We start from the raw sequence: 17,556 nt of genomic DNA, 5'->3' as shown, positions 1-17,556 counted from the left end.
GTCAACTTACATTTTTTAGGCGATGATATGCTTCTTGCTCGTTTTTTAAAAAATATTCATGATGAAGAAATGATAGTTTTTTATAATTCTCTAAAGTTATTCCTAAATATTAAACGAATACATAAAAAGAGTATTCTATACGTGATATCAGAAAGTACGTAAGTAATTTAGATAACAATATTCTGGGTTCCTGAAGTATTGAGCTTATTACACGAGGCGATCGTAAGGCTTTCTAGTACCTTTGTTGATAAAGTTAGTCTCCTTTAAATAATATTACTGGAGAAATTCTTGTATCTATTAAGTTCCAAATGGATATTTATACCCGCCATTGAGGTATGTGAGTATATACCAATGTCATAATGTTTGCAAACCACAAAAAGAAGCTGCTGAGACTTGATGAAGTATAGTTCATGATCAGCGTGAAATTCTAAATCGATGTCGCCATATTTATCCCTTTCCACACTAAGCGATGGTGATATTCTCCTGGTTGCGAAAATGACATTTGACTTTATGTGTGGTCGAAACATTGGAAGTTCTTTCACGCAGATCAGTATTGAGAAAGGAATAATTTGGTCAAAAGGCACGTAGCGTGGTTAATGCATGGCAGTGGGTATACACGATTCGGTCTGAGTGCAGTGTAACTTTCTCACTTGTTTTGTATAGAATTGTAGTCATTCTCTACCACTGCTGTGGCACTTGGTGTAGGAAATTTGGGTGCATGTGTAAAACGCCCAGAGGGAATTGAGATGAATCCATCTTTTATTATATTGACGGAAGTTATTGAAAAAGATTCGAATCACTTCACTTTTTCGATCACTTCCCATATAAAACCTTATATTGAAACGTCGTCACATCAACAAGCGTACGGTGGTAAAGGCTATTCGAAGGGGACGCCGCGACCCACTATAGTATTGGCACTTATTTTAATTATAAGTTTTTGACTATTAAATGCTTATGTTTTCGCAAAGTATCGAAATGCTTTAACCACTTTTTGTAGCAGCACGATTTTCAGTTAAACGTCGCGCAAATATATGAAAACTTTGGCCAAAATAGCTTTTTTATTAAATTCATTCCGTAGCAAGGATAACAGATAGTAATAATTCTGATTAGCTTAAGGAGCGTAAAGACCGATTAACATGAGGAGCAAGACGCTTAACTTTTTTGGAAAACTATAAGTTTGAAAACACCGTTCAGGAGGCAACCTTTCGCAAAGAGAAAGAACCGCACTGAACTATTTATGTTATATAAAATAGTTGTTATCGACAAAATGAATTTTTGTTAAAAGTTTTGGCAATGGCCATAGCTTAATTAGTTGAACATTTATAGTTTCTTGTGTTTATATTGCAGTTAACGACTGCCAAATATATATATATATGTATATATGAATTGTCAAAATTTTTATTTGCAAAAATAGTGGGCAAACAAACGATAAACCTTCCCGGCGCGTATTGGCTGCAAAAAGTGTTCCATTACGATGAACTTTTATATGCAAGTAAATCAAATAAATTGAAGGCTTTTTCAGCTATTCATTCACTATATAGAAAAAATAGAACTGACAATAATTATTTTGTTTTATGGTAAATTTTACATTTAGGTCACCTTTGTTTTCAAAAAAAAAATTTTTTTTTTTTTTTTGTCTTATTTACTCGCTATTTACCCTTCAACGACGACACATGACGACGTCGAATATGCAAATTGAACAAAACAAAAGAAAGGAAAAAACCAACAACAAAACATCACAAACCCAGTAGTGTAGTAAAAAGTTTTCTACTCGTATTCATAAATTTTCATTACAAACAATGTGTTGCAACTGTATGCATACAAGATACAGAAAAAAAAAAAAAAAAAAAGCGAGCATAACAAACACACGAATGCACTCAAAATGGGGTTTGTTTTTGCTTTTTTTTTGTTTTTTGTTTTTTTTTTTTTTTGTTCACAAAGCTCAAACGTTTATTATTATTATTTGTTTTTTTTTGTTTTTTCTTTTTTTTTTTTTGTACAATTTCCACATTTTCGTCACATAGGCATCATAAATTTTTGAAGCTCATAACAAAAAAAAAAAAAAAAAAACCACAGATTAATACCGACAAATACAAGCACATGCTTCCAAATCGTATGCGTGCATACACGATACTAGTAGATGTAAAATTGCCATTGCAAGGGTGCGCTTGTTAAACATTTGACATTTATTTTATCAAATGATTTACTTTATAAATCAAATAAAAATAAATAATTCAATTAAAATAAGCTTTCATTTGTTTGTCTTTCACTAAATATTTCCTTTTCTCTTGTTTTTTGCTCAATCGCTTTCCCTTTCTCTCTCTCTCTCTCTCTCTCTCTCTCTGCGCTGTTGTGTGAAATGATTAGCACCAATGCTTATATGGCTCAACAATCATTTCCTGTAATATTTTAATGGCTTTTCAGAAAATCCTTTTTTGTCAATAATTATTTTACAGATACTTAAGCAATTAAATCGAATTCATTTGCATGCTTTTAAGTAAGCATGTGTGCGTGCGTGCATGCGTGTGCATATGCTTTCATGTCTTTATGGCTATTTATTATAAAGCATCAAAATAACGTAACCGCATGGAGAGAAAATAAGAATTTTAATGGTTTTTGCAAAATTACAATTTATATAATAAATACAATAAAAGAAATGAAAATGTTATATACAATAACTTTTCAAAATTGTCGATGCATAAAATTATAAAATTAAAGAATTCTTTAAAGATACACATATACAATCTTACGCATGCAAACATAAACACACACACACACACATATATATATATATATATGCCATATTTAAAACCATTAACTTCATGCACTTATGCATATTCGTTGTTAGTTAGCATTTATGAGAAGCGTAGACTTGTATATATATATATATATATATATATATATATATATATATATATATATCTATGTACTTGTTTACCTATCTTGCCGATGTGTCAAGACAAGACAAGACAAGGCAAGCAAATAAACAAATTATTGTTGTTTTTATTTTCGTATATATATATATATATAAAAGAAATTAAATTTGTAGTAAATTACATACACGTGCATTTAATGTAAACACACGCACAACGAAAGTGCAGACAAGATGACAAACAAATGCTTTAGTACAATGTAAACCTCAAGCATTCAATGATATTCGTACAAAAAAGAAGAACGAAAATATTGACTTTACATCCATATGCACTGCCATATATTTTAAAGGGTGGTATGTGCAGAGAAAAGCATTTGAAAACTTTATAATGACATTACCATTCACTTACACTTGCATATATTAGGTTGGCAGGAAAAAAAATTCAAAGAGTTTTCCTTTCTATCTTTTTTATGGGCCTCTGCGCTATTCCCGATCCCTATATCAAGACATTTATTAGACTTTAATACATTAACAAGTTAGATATTGAGCGATGAGGTGGTTTTTCGCTAATAATATTTTGGTAAGTCGCGGTCACTTTTCTTTACAACTCTTCGTTTAAACCGAGCTTTAAAGCTTTGGTAAGCTGTTCTTTCTTTCATGCCACAATTAATAATTTCTACCAATTCTCAGGCGAGTCACCTACATAACAAATGAGATTTACCATTAGCCAAACTCAAGATCAACCATTGTTCCTTTTCCGGTTCACAGTTAGAAAGGAAAGTCTCTCCAAGTTATAATAAGCGGGAAGAGTCTTTAAAGGCTTAATCATGCCTTGTGCGTAATGCTCTGTAATTCATATGCTGTTGTAAATCTTAGTGGAACCGCCCAGTTGAAAAGTTCGCAGACGAAATTTGTATATTAACAAGACAGGAACACTATAAAGTACAATATTGTGATAGTTAAGATTAATGCAAGACAACCTTTAACCCAAACCACCTATTCACTTATTCGTTCAAAAATAGCGTCTGCGATAAACAGCATAAATCCCTACTAATTAGTTTAATTAGTAGACGACATAAGCTAACTAAAAGTGATAAAATCAGTCAATCTATTTATTATACTTTGTGAAAATTATTCCTTTAAAAATAACATCTAACCCGTACTTCAAATGCGTAACAAAAATACGTTAAACTTATTCTATAAAAGATCGGCATAACTTCAGCGAAACATATAGGAAGAACTTTGAAGCGACATTCGAGCTCCGATGTTGTCCGCGTCTATATGACTGCAAGGGTTGAATATTAATGAAAGTCAGTTCATAGCGAAAATTTTCAAAACCTAAGATGATATCCCAAAGAAACGGATATTTAGAACAGATAGAGTTAAAGAGAAAAAAAGCTTTATGGTGGAGAGAACATATCCTGAGAAGAGGATAGAGAAATAAATATTACTTTTCTTAAATCACATAAAGCGACTGAGCGGACTGAATGCACTACGCCCTGGATTGACGGAGTGGCTGCTTTATCTTTTATGCAAGATTCCATCTGACGTCTGTTTCTAAAAAATTCCCTTGTGTCAAGGTTTGCGTGACTACCAAAGACTTTAAACATTCCAAAAAAATGTCAGAGATGATCGATAAGAAAACGCTATCACTTTTCAACCATGAGTCAAATTTTAATGAAAATCGTTTTTACAGAGTGACATTTTTCGTAGAAGATGACTTAATTTATCATTAAGGCGTAGCAGGAAGAATGACAGGGGAAGAAAGAGAAAAGGAAGACGAAAGAAAGCATGTGAAAATGTCGTAATGTATCTTTCTGGTCCATCTATTTTATGCTTTCCTTTTCAGCCATTTTTTAACTCTTCCTATGAAGATGTAAACCACACATATAACAAACAACATTTTTTATAAATGATACGATGTTGTTAAGATGATGGATTCATGCAAAATTCACAACTATCTATATATATATTATGTATGTATATATATTATTTATATATTATATAACTCGAATGGACAAAATTTGTAGAGAGAAGTTCTTAACAATGTTTCCCTGGCCAATATATATAAAATAAAATAAATAAGTAAAAAAAAATTTTTTTTTGAAAAATCAAGTAAAAAGTTTATAGTCGCGCAGAGCCGACAATTCAATACATTACATCACATGGTCTAAGGAAATTTTTTATTTATTTTGGTGATAATTCGATTGGCTTAATAAAAAATGGATCTATCTTTAAAATCTTCCAAGTGCTATGTACACGTAGGCACAAACTTAATGCACCTTGTGAGGGTATAATAAAATTAAAAATGAAATCAAACTATATCAGCATAAAACAAACTTTGTTGAACATTTGTTACAAAAAGGAAACGAAAGTTGCATTAAATTAGATTTTTATGAAAAATGACAACAATATTGAAATAAATAATAATAAATTCTTACTAACACATATACAGCTACAATGGAAGGTGTGCTGAACAGAAATTCACCATATATATATTTATATATATATACATTTCCGCTTTATATATGTAAAAATATATATATATATATATATGAATATATATGAATATGTATATATATAAATGTTTGCCCGTATGAGTGCATGTATGCATTATAAGGCATGTGCATCCATTTGCTCGTGTATGTGTAAGCAATAAAGCAAATTTCATTCACTCGAGGTAACCAAGCGTGTATGTGTTGTTAGCATAGTTGTAGAGAAAAAATAAGTTTACAATTCTCTTTTTTTTTGTTTTCCTAAGAATTTTCCATTAACTTACCAGTGAGCATGAAGTTAAACTTTTTAACAAGAAAAATGCATAAAAATTACAAATATTTAATATTCCATTTAATAAATGCAGAACCAGTAACTCAAGCAAACCGACATCAACATACCAGAATTCAAGTTTTGTTGAAAAATTTTCTACTTCCTTAAGAATGAAAAAGTTTTACTTGCAAAAAATTAAATATTAAATTAGTTCATAAAACCGATCGCAAACAATATGAAGGAGAAGCGAGCGAGATGACTTTTGAGACAAACTTTTGCTATAGAATTTTTTTTCCTTATGTAATAAATTTATAATAATTTTGTTATTCAGTAATCATAAAATGTGTGCATGGCGAAGGGATTTACTTTGTCTGTCCTTCCGATTTGTTAGCTTCTCTATAATGACTAAAATTTTCTCTAAACAACTTACTAAGTTGGTCAATTTTTTTTTTTTACTGCTTAAATATAAATCGAGTATTTATTATAAAATAAGTTCCATACGCTCGCTAACTTATGTAAGTAATAGAAGTTTAGATATTGTATGTTATTATCTAAAAGTGTACTTATGGCATTCTTATGAATTATTATATATTATATGTAAGTTATAGGTTACATTTACCTTGTGCATGTTGCATGAATGTTTTCATTTTGCCTTGGGTAAATCACGGTACGAGAGCACATTCATGTTATCCCTTATTTTCTTCGTAATGCATACATATAAGAACTCCTGTGTTTGTGTGTTGTTGGCTGTTACTACGTTCCGCAAAGAAATTGATCCTGAATTCTCTGAATCCTGTTCTCACCTTTGTCGCAGTCTGGATTGTTTTATCTTTTAATCAGCAACAATTCGAATGCTAAGGATGTGAAACGATTTACTACTTACTTCTGATAAAAGATAACTTGCAACACTGACATACATACATATGTCCCTGGGTTGAGAATTTATTCAATTAAGCATTAAAGAGATGTGAATGGAAATTTTTAGCATAAACTTTCTTTCAAATTACTTGCTATAAGTCGAAGGCCTTGAGTACGTTGACACTTAGGATTACTCGACTCTGAATCCATTACAATAACGGCAATGATTTCACTTTTTTTTTCTTTTTTTAAATAATTACTCAGAGAATGTCGTGTACAGGGTGATTGTCAGAAAGCAGACCGGAACGAGAGAGAAAGAAACCGGGAGATGATCGCCGCAGCCTAGTGGGTGTGTGCCGAATCGATAAGCCAAAACATACAGGCTGAATAGAAAAATACACAGACAGTCATCAGATAGACTACCGGACAGAATGACAGACATGATTGAAATTAAATAAAAAATGATTCTATCTCAAGTCCTCCTCCAAGTTTTATTCATCGGCATGAACATGATAAACACTTACAGGTGTAGGGCTTGAAAATAAACACATACCCTGATCTTGTGAAGCATTTCGCACTTTCAGACATTTATTCCGAAATAAATTGTTAATGCTGCTCAAGAAGCTCTGACCTAAATACTGCCTTAAAGTAGCGAAAAATAATAGATCGACAGGAAGCCCAGGTGTCAGAAAGTGTGATCTATATTGGTACGCTGTCCTCATTCCGGTAAACATTAAAGGTTTAATACTTTTTTAGAACTCCGATGTATTTAAATATTAGTATATGAAGCTGATTATTGGATCGCTGTAGTAAGGGAGTCTCCTAGATTTCGCAGTGTCTTTATACCCTCCAAGGAATAGAGTTTCGTGGCAAGATGTACACATTCTTGACAGATCTCACATTCTAACTGAATTAATCATTACCCGTCTATTTGTCTATCGTTACTCTTTGTTTTTCGAAGCCTTGATTTTTAGGAAGAAAGCTTATAAGTATTGAATAGGAACCTATTCTATGTGCTTAGGCATGCATAAGATATTTGAAAGTGGGAAAAAGTCAAAGTTTGATAAACTGCACCAAATTAAACACACAACTAAGTATTCACAACAATTTTCAAAAGATTGAATTAGGAGAAAAAGCGGTTTTAATTGACTCACAGGCAGGCGAGCAATTAACCAAAATTGTAGATTTTCTGATGTGATTGATTGGCAATGATTTGTTTACGCAAGATACGCCAGCAAAGCGAATAAATCATTTTTACTTGTTTTTCACTTTCTATAAAATACCACAATTACAGCAATCTTGTCCGATAAGAGCTTTTAACTATCGTAAGCATTTAATTGCATTTCATGTACATTTCATCGTTTTACTTGGTTGGTAAACTAATTTTAATGTCTTGTTAATGTTTCTTAATTATTAGATTTCGAAATATATCTAAATATCGTTTCTCTAATCATATCTGCTTAACGTTTAAAACTTCTTCTAGATTCAAAAGATAGCTAACCTGTCGGATGTTATTTTTGTTTTTGTAAAGAAAAAAAAAAAAAAAAAGATTCATTATACACTTAAAATTGTAAGCATAACTGACATATGTTGCACATAATACCTACAGTATGTTCCACTCAATAATCATAAAGAGGCAAAATATATAAAAAAAAAAAAACAAAAAAAAAACGAGAGAAAAAATTCTTTTCCGTATTCATCTGACACCGAACAATTACATGCTTCACTATATGCGTATCGTGTGTGTAACTGGTATTAAAACTGATTTTGTTTCACTTTGTATTTGGCACACATAGCACATAAGCATACATATCATCTATATATATATATATATATATAGATATGACACGTTAGGTTGGTATGTATGCCTATGTACTGCATGTTCCAATACACATATACATATATATATATATATATATATTTACTATTTTCGCACTCATTCACACTTGCTTCTATGGGTACGTGGTTGTGTACGTAGTTTCTGGGCTTAATACTCTGGAGGAAATCTTTTTTTTATTTACTTTAACATCATTTTTGCTTCTTTAGAGATGTTTACAGACGTGTACATGCACTGCTGCCTGTACTTCACTTTGTTATGTGAACAATTTCTCTAATACGTGCTTGCAGGAGTGTGTACGCGTCTGTGTATGCGTAGTAGTATATTATTTACGAGTATTGTGCCTTATTTGTATTACATGATATATTGGATTTTATTTTCATGATATTTTTATATATTTTTTTGTTCCCCCCTTTCTTTCCCCCATCCTTGGCGCCTGCATGAATTAGGTAAAAAATAGTTTTGCTTCGAATATGAGAAACATTTACTTATCTACTATTGCTCTTCTTTCATTTCTTCAAGAATATTATTTTGTACACTTGGATTATTTGCAGTAACTTGTTAGGAAGAAATTTCACGTTTACGCATAAATGCATAAAAAAGAATTAAGAAAAAATTTTTTTTTTAAAGACTGATAATGACAAGATGAGTAAACTTGTGTTGAGGTAACAAATACTTTACCTTAACTCGAATTTGTATCTGCGATGAGAATATCATTTCGAGAATATCGATTCTTTTCCGCCTCAGGATTCTTGCCAAATCTTTGTCAAGGTAATTACATTTTTAATCAGTGCCTATGCTACGATATCAACTTGAACTGGATGTTGATGCTTCACTTAATTTCGCAAAGATAAATATTTTGTTTTCTGAAGTGGTTAAGTTAAACGAAGCTGTTAGTAATTAGGGAAACGATGAAATTCATTTAAGACATGAAAATACATTTCTCGAGTTGTTTGATATGCTCTCTGCTCATCATCGGACGATGTTTGGAGCAGATTTATTTCCTTTGACCAATTCCGACTTTTCATTTCGAGTTGAATTCAGATATTCTGAGCGATGCTTGTAGGCTCTCTAGACAAGTGTTTAAGGATTATGTGCTAGGTACGGATAGCAAACGCGTTTCAGTTTAGGAAATGATTTTAACTAACCTTAAGTGAGGCACAGATCCAGTGAATACATTCGAAATCAAAGAAAAATGGAATTATTATTGAAATCTAAATTTGGAAAGATGTTGAGATGTAGCTGCAGTTTCGTCATTTTTCACTTATAGCACTCAGAACAATGCATCGAAAATTCTCTCACTCTTGATAAACTTAGCAATGTAAGTCTGCATGACCATGAATGCACAAAAGTCTGTGATGTGTTTCCGGTAATTCTTGGTACGCAAGCCTCTTCGCTTTATAGAATTGTACAAAAAAAAAAGGGAGATTAGGAACTTAATCTGTAATAGTCGCAGAAGTAAGTACTCTTTGAAAAATCGGAAAAATAATCTGCTACATGGTGTATATACTCTACCTGCAGGCGCATTTGCCCTCAAGTGAATTGCCCGCTTTTTTTCATAACCAGCTTAACCACGTTGAGCTTTGCTTTTATAAGCTTTCGTTACTTTGTGAGGTTCATGAAATGTCCAGGCGTCCTTTGGAAATGCAATTCCCTTCATTTTTTCCAAGACTATTTCACACTGAAGCCTACTGAAGAAGTTTATCATTCCTCGATTTCCATAATTTATATCTATCTTGCATGTTGAATGGGGTTGTGAAATTTCCACAATTCTTCGGGGTTGGTTGCGACCATGGTCTTAACCGAGTAAAGGCTCCATTTGCTGAATTTCTTTTCAATAAGCTCTGCTAAGTGTTATAGTATGCCTGCCTATAAAACGCGCAACTTGGAATTATTTCCCACTCTCTGAAGCAAGAAAGCTCGTTATTAAATTGAACGTATTCGTGCTTTGAGAAAAGCTACGCTTAATTTATAATCGATGGCTGATCGACAATACATTTGATTTCGTCTTACTGAATATCGTTTGCAAGCTATTCTGTATGAAATACTACTTTCGATTCCGCTTATCACATTCAAACCTAACTTTTCGCCACTGCGCAAATTTCCGAAGAGTATACTATTCGAATTCCAAAGATGAAACAACAAAAAAACAAATAAATAGCCTACATCATCCTACAGTTACTAATGTATAGACTTTTCAAAATGAGGTTTTATATGGGAAAGTGGTCCAAACCCATCCATTTTCAATTGCGTTCGTTCTTGGGCGAAAACACATCAGCGTATCAAATTTCATTAAAATATCTCATAAATTGCGTCCTGCAGGTTAAACACACCAGAAGAAGACGGACAGAGGAAATTATAAAATACGGGTCTCTCTCAAGTTCATCTGGGTGTTGCTTACATCGGCACGGAATTAATATACTCTTATATCACAAGTGTTGTAGGGTATCAAAGTTGTATAAAATGTTTCACATAAATGAAGAAGCGGCTCAGTACTTTTGCTCTTCTACTGCAAGTAACATGTGACGAAAATCTACACAACAGGATTATACGAATTTTCTAATAACACAAATGCTTATCGATTTGCTTACTTTAAACCCCATGCTTTTACTGAAAACGCAACACATTTATGCAGGTATCGAGACCCGAGTCTTAGGGTAAAAACCATGAAAATAGTTATTACAAATGATTTCATTGTTATGTTTTATGTATCATATAATATTAAATAAAAAAATGCTCGTACTAAAAAGTTTTTCAAAGTTCGTTTCTAGGCACTAAAAGCTCTATCTAATGTAAACCAAAAAAGTAAATAATTAAATGTAATTAAATAACAGAACATTATTTTAACCGAAATTAATAATAAAAATAAATAATAAACGAGATAAATATTCCGAAATAAAAAAAGAAAAAAAAAAAACGAAATAATAATAGAAATGTATATTTATGGTCAACAATTAAGCGCTAATAAAACAAAGCAAAAAAAGAAAAAACAAAGAAAATAAAATAAAAAAATAAAAATTTTACGTACGTGAAATAATTATTTTTCAATTTTTTTTTTAGCAAGCAAAAGAGCATAAGAGAAAAAAATTGCAATAATGAAAGCATGATTTGCTGGCAAATTAAATCAAGCGTATAAACTTGCATTAATAATAATAATAATAATAATTGTAATAGAAACAACAACAACAATAATAATAATAAGAAGGTAATAAAATTTCCCTGAAATCAAATCGGCTACGCAAACACTTTCACACACAAATAAGCAATCATTGAGGTTATGATAAACGTTGCCCGCAATCATAAAGGCAAATAAACTTAAATCGCCTTCAACTGCGTGAGGAAGCATTACACGAGTTCAACAATTCCAAATAAACGAGAAAACAGCGAAAATGAGTTTAACCGGTGCGCTTATGCAGCAGCGACTTCTTCTTGTTGTTGTGAAGTAAAAAAAAAAAAAACCAAACAAATAAAAAACCAAGAATTTGCAAAAAAAGGAAAATAAAAAGAAACGAGGAAAAGCATAAAAAAAGGAGGGCGAAAAAAAAAAAAACAAAAATTGGAAGCACGTGTAGTTTAACAAAGCATACATACGGACGGTTCCTAGTATTTTTGCATTCTTGCGCTTATGCATATTTATATGTATGATGAGCACGAACGTGTGTGTATGTGGCTGTGTATATTGTGTGCGTGTGTGTGTGTGTGTGCTTGCGTCCAAGTGTCCCAGTGAGAATGCATGTCTGCAATAAAAAGTAATAAAACACAACAAATTATAATTAACATCCTGGCTTTTGTTAAATACATTTGCATACACAACTCCATCAAGACCCACGCCCGATAAAATAAACTATTTTTCCTGTTATTCTATTAAATACCTAAAACTGTTGCTCCTGCCTGCCCTTCGAACCGCAATAATAATAATAAAAATAATAAAAACAACAACTAACTAGTACTACTACTGCTGCTGCTGCTGCCCTGTGGGAAACTTAACCAACTAAAATTACACAATTATGCACACATATGCGCTCCTCGTTCATTGTGTACATTATACGTCTGCTACGTAATTTACAATTTTAACATATTGCCGCTGCTTATACTGCCGCTATACAGTTGAAACAACAACACTATGGATTTAACTTGCCCGCAATTGTCTTCAACTATAATATGGACTTTTTTATTTTTCATGATATATTTTATAACACATACAACATCGACACGTGCTCGTGTTACACCCACGGCTATGACACGTAACATAGAAGAGGAAAACGGTAAGTTGTTCTTCTACATAGCATAGACAACGAACAAAAACACATAATATATATATATATATATATATAATCAAGTGACTGCAGTAACCGTATATCCTTATGCATAAGTTTTATAACAAAAAAAAAAAAAAAAATGAAAAGGAAGAAGTAGAAGAATAAAAAAATATCCGCATATGCACGTCCGATATGACTTTTCATAGTAATTTGTTATTATATAAATGTATATAGCTATATAAGCACACGCTTTGGCCAGCATACACAGCGTATACATTATATGAAATTCTATTAGCTATGCTTTTAGAGATTCTTTATGGTTCTATTAATTCAAATAAATATTACATTTGAAGTCATTAAGAGAGCTTTCAAGGTGCATTGGTACGTATGAATTTGTAATTAAGAGGAATGGAATAAAAGCGCACCCAGGCACTTACATAAATTTCATTTATCAAATAAGATTCGCTCTTACGCTCCGGCAATGAATAAATCTAAAATAAGAGTTTGCCAATAAAATGCCTTTCAACGAATTCTAAGCTAATACCGGTGTTCCTTAGACACGTTAGCGATAAGCGATAAATACTCACATACGCGTATAAATGCGTTCCGAGTGAACTTGTCTACAGCAAATAGATCTTTCTGAGTAAAACACATTCTAGTAGCGCCATCTTTTGACGATTGCCTCAACTGGAAATTTACATTCTTCCCTAATGCTCTGTCAAAGGTGCATGACAATCGCAATTCAACTCGCGAAAGTGTATTTGCCGATGGAAGCAAAGAGTTATGTTGGCGTCGAGGCCATCCAAACGTTCGAAACCAATACAACAAACGCACTGTCACTTATAACGTTATAACTGGAAACATTAGTTACTGAAAATGTTTAATATAACAATGCCTGCGTAGTGTGTGCACAAATGTTTTTATACCCACCACTATAAGCTGGGGGTATTTACACATTTTATTTTTCTCTATAACGTGTGTAACATGCAAAAAACAAGTTTCACAGATCCTATCAACTATATATATATTCTTGATCAGCGTAAAATTCTGAGTTGATTTAGCCATGTTTGTGCGTCTGTGTGTTTGTGTGTTTGTGTGGTATGTGTTATTGGCACTCGCCCGGTCGCAAAACTGTACCTCTTCAATCTCTACTTTGCGAAACACTCTACTCTTTACGTGGAAAAATGGGGAAAAAAATCGGCCATGCACACACATAGTTACAGGCAATTAAATTAACTTTTTTTCACCTCTGAGGTTTTATGCTTATTTATCATGAAGGAAACAAAGCCAATTTGGTAAAATTATTATTATTATTATAATTTTAGACTAATGAGATAAATTCTTAGACTTAAAAAAAATACATTGAGCACAAGCAACACTATCGGATATCGGCTCTAATTTAAATAAATGCACATCAGATAATGAGCTTAGTAAAATTAATAAAGTAATATATAGAATTGATATTCGATTCTGAAGCTGATTTTACAATGTCCAAAGGGTTGATCGTTCCAAATGTAATACTTCTAGCCAAGGAAAAGTAAAATTATTTTGTGCGTTCTTCAAATGAAGATATATCAACTGCCTAAAAATGGATTAATGCTAAAATGAATATGAGAGACACCGCGATTAGATATGTAAAATGCAATTTGATTGTCTTCCCTGTGGAACCAGTGTTAGCCTTGACGACAATGGTTTCATTTGCATTGTGCTTACAGCTGAGGTGGATGATGGCGATGGTGGTTTTCCTCAGAATCTTACTGAAGTTGCACCAAAAGCTGGCCGGGAAGTCATCGTCTGTGTTCGTAATTGGACGCTACCATTAGCTTATTGTAAAACGATACCAGTATATTATATGCCTATGAGTTGTCCATGAAATTTGAAGTTAAACAATTGCTTGATTAGGTTTCCGAACTAAACGTACGCTAAGATTGCAAGAAGAATTGAATGAATTTGTATATGTACTGACGACAAAGCCGAGACAACCAAGCGTAGTAAATTGGTATAGTAAGCAGACAATCATATCTCCTTCTTTAGTTTTTTACCCAAACCGATAAACGCTGCAAAGGAAACTTAATAATTTATCTAAGTAGACGAATAAAGCTTATTGGCTTAGGCCACTTAAACTCAGCCTAATCTACCTAAATCGTCTTCCGCACGCTCGGATGAACATGATGCACTTTTGACAGGGCATCAATGGAAGGCGAACTTTATAAACTCAGGCATCTAGGATGACTAGAATATGATACGCTAGAAATGGTTCTAACTATAATATCAATCCAACGAATACAAAAAAAAAAGAGCAAGTTTTATTAACATAGATAAATGAGAATAATGCACGAGCACGTGCTGCACGGAAAACACAAAAGAATAAAGAAATTTTCTATCATTGACCTAAGGTTCTTCACAGGCAACGAAATAAATTCTCGCCATATATGTTTTACATAGGTCTTGTCTACTTTAGATAGCGACTTCTGAGCGCTGAATTCGACCCTAATTCTATATAAGACTATATTTACTGTTTAACTGTTTTAATGTTCATATAAGATTACAACAAATTAAGATTCACCTTAATGTTTACTGTAAGCATCACTGACTGATAACGCTGCACTGCGTCATTCGCTTGTAAAATTCTCAAGTACTTGTAAGAACCAACCAATCTATAGGAGATGCTAGTATATTTTCCAAAAACAAAAGAAAGATTTAAAAACTCTTTTAAAAAACACATATGCCAAGCATCGCTGTCGTTAATTTGCATCCACGGCTGTTATCCGCTGGCTATTAGGATGTTCTCTGCAATTAGCGTACATAAAGTAATTGCGACGCGAATCGAAAAACCTTTCGTTCCACGCAGAGTTTCTAGGCTGTGTAGTTTAGCAAACATATTTAAAAAATTCGCAAGATTTCAAACTAAATTCCACCGACTGTCGTTTGACTCTGGCGTTAGTGACGATTACATGTCTCATCCATTGTCATATAGAACGTGTATGAAAAATTCCATTCCATTTCGTCTAAACAGCAGTCACAAGTGAGCACAAGCGGCACCCACTACGAACGGAGAGCTTTCTCTTGGGAAAATGTACATGCAAAGTAGTGAACACTTTGTCTTCTGATATCTTTAAGGTGTTAGCTATTTCACGCAGCCTCACTTTTTGGTCTTCCAACCCCTTTTTATTTTTGTTTTTTGTGTTTTCTGCCGACTATCTACGAGCAGACGGTTCAGTACAAATTCGAAGCTTCGAAAATGAAAAGCAAAGTGAAAGCGCTTATAACAAAGTAATCAAAATTATTTGTTCCTTAGCGGACCTCTGACGTATTTGGGTACAAATTGCATACAAAAGGTTAGTACTTTGATTGAAATAAACGATAGTAGCTGTGCTATTGCTATCACCTTTGAAGCCAACATACGTATTGTTATTAAAAAAGTTGCTGGTCATTTCATTTGAACAAAGATTGACTACAGAAATACATTTCCTTCAATTACAAACAATTGTACATATAATTAATATGATTACATTTGATTATGAGAGAAGAGCATCGTTAATTTCACACGGTGATGTAATTTTCTTCGGCTAGCTGGTCTTTCTCAGTATCAATTCCTTAGACTTCTAGAGCATTCTTTAACAATCTTAAAATTCTATATTAATATTTCGGCAGGCAGGATATGACAAGCCATATAGTAATGAGGACTAGAAGAAACGCCAAGCAGGAATTTATTATGCCAGTGTCCTCGAGTTTAAAACAATGATGAATTTACTGACTAATATATTGATATTGGTCAGTATATATTAATCGATCTCTCAGCAATAGCAAGGACTGGGACAGACTTTTCTTGAAGTAACCGTAAACAGTTAATATGAATGTCGGATAAAATGTGTTGCAAACGTGCAAAACAGAAAAACTACTTCTCAAAGAAGCGAATGAACTATGGAAACCGTTTGTTTTAAAGGCCGATTTAGGCTCGTCACCCGCTACTGGCTGACTACTGGTGATCAACTTAAACTTGAATCAATTCCACTCAAGACTTAACGACTACACAGACATAATATTAACCCTTATATCATTGTTGTATATTTCGATAACGAAGTGACTCTCACTAACGTATGGGAATCATGCGAATAATTGTTCATAGTTTAAATTCATTGATATATTCATACAAGTTCTGTGCATCAATATCAAATGTGACTTAACGACAAATCGTGATCCGATTAGAAATAGAACGTTTTTTGAAACATTTCTCGCCTTTGAATTTCCTGAATTTTTGTTTGGCCTTGAGTTCGTAACAACATATGCACAAAATATTCAAAGCATCAGCTTTTTTGCATCTCTTAGGATAAATATCGATATAAAAGATGCATTTAAATAAAATTAAAAAAAAAACAAAACCTTCGACAAGGAAAACCAGGCATAGTTTCCTTTGTTCTACATGTCCAGCAAAGTTCATAGAACTTTTGTGACGACATAATTAAATAAATAATAAATAAATTAAGTACTAAAATTGTTGTTGTCGGACAAAGATACATGTTTGCTATATGTAAATATGAAGGTCTTAAAACCTTTATATAAATTATAATTTATTTTTAATCTTATTTAAAAGGATGAATTTGAAATTTTGTAAAATTCAATACAAACGTCATGTTATGCAAATATGTTTACATATACAAAATTTCAAGCAAATAAATTAAATTAAATTTGAAATTCAATCAAAAAAACTTTACCGTTTCTATGTTCGTGGCAAAAAAAAAAAAAATACTTTGAAAAAGTAATTCACTAAAAAGAAAAAAAAAAAAAAAAAAAAAACATATTTCTTTTATAACAATTTTTTTTTATTAGTTCTTGCTGAACTTTCCGTAAGAGCCATACCACAGCATGTTGTGTTATGTTTGCTCTTCACCCAAAAGTTCTTTTGTATATTTAACCGAAATCAAGGTCATAGGGAAACATATGTTACGGCACGCACTTGTCAG

The 17,556-nt window shown here is 32.4% G+C and overlaps 1 protein-coding gene across 4 annotated transcripts in view; it reads left to right on the top strand.

The window, feature by feature from the left end:
• The first annotated feature begins 11,818 nt into the window (after positions 1-11,818).
• The window catches only part of LOC119636775, a 130,008-nt gene continuing 124,270 nt past the window's right edge, over positions 11,819-17,556 (top strand). For 3 of the 4 annotated variants that reach the window (XM_038032376.1, XM_038032377.1, XM_038032378.1), the window contains exon 1: positions 11,819-12,598. In XM_038032376.1, coding sequence (XP_037888304.1) covers positions 12,457-12,598 — 142 coding nt within the window. In that variant the 5' untranslated portion in view covers positions 11,819-12,456. The remainder of the gene's footprint in view (positions 12,599-17,556) is intronic. The other variant, XM_038032379.1, reaches the window with a different exon arrangement.

The sequence above is a fragment of the Glossina fuscipes genome, unplaced genomic scaffold, assembly GCF_014805625.2.
Source record: "Glossina fuscipes isolate IAEA_lab_2018 unplaced genomic scaffold, Yale_Gfus_2 28, whole genome shotgun sequence".
NCBI lineage: Eukaryota > Metazoa > Arthropoda > Insecta > Diptera > Glossinidae > Glossina > Glossina fuscipes.
Note: the sequence above shows the minus strand (reverse complement) of the source record. Positions and strands in the feature narration are given on the sequence as shown.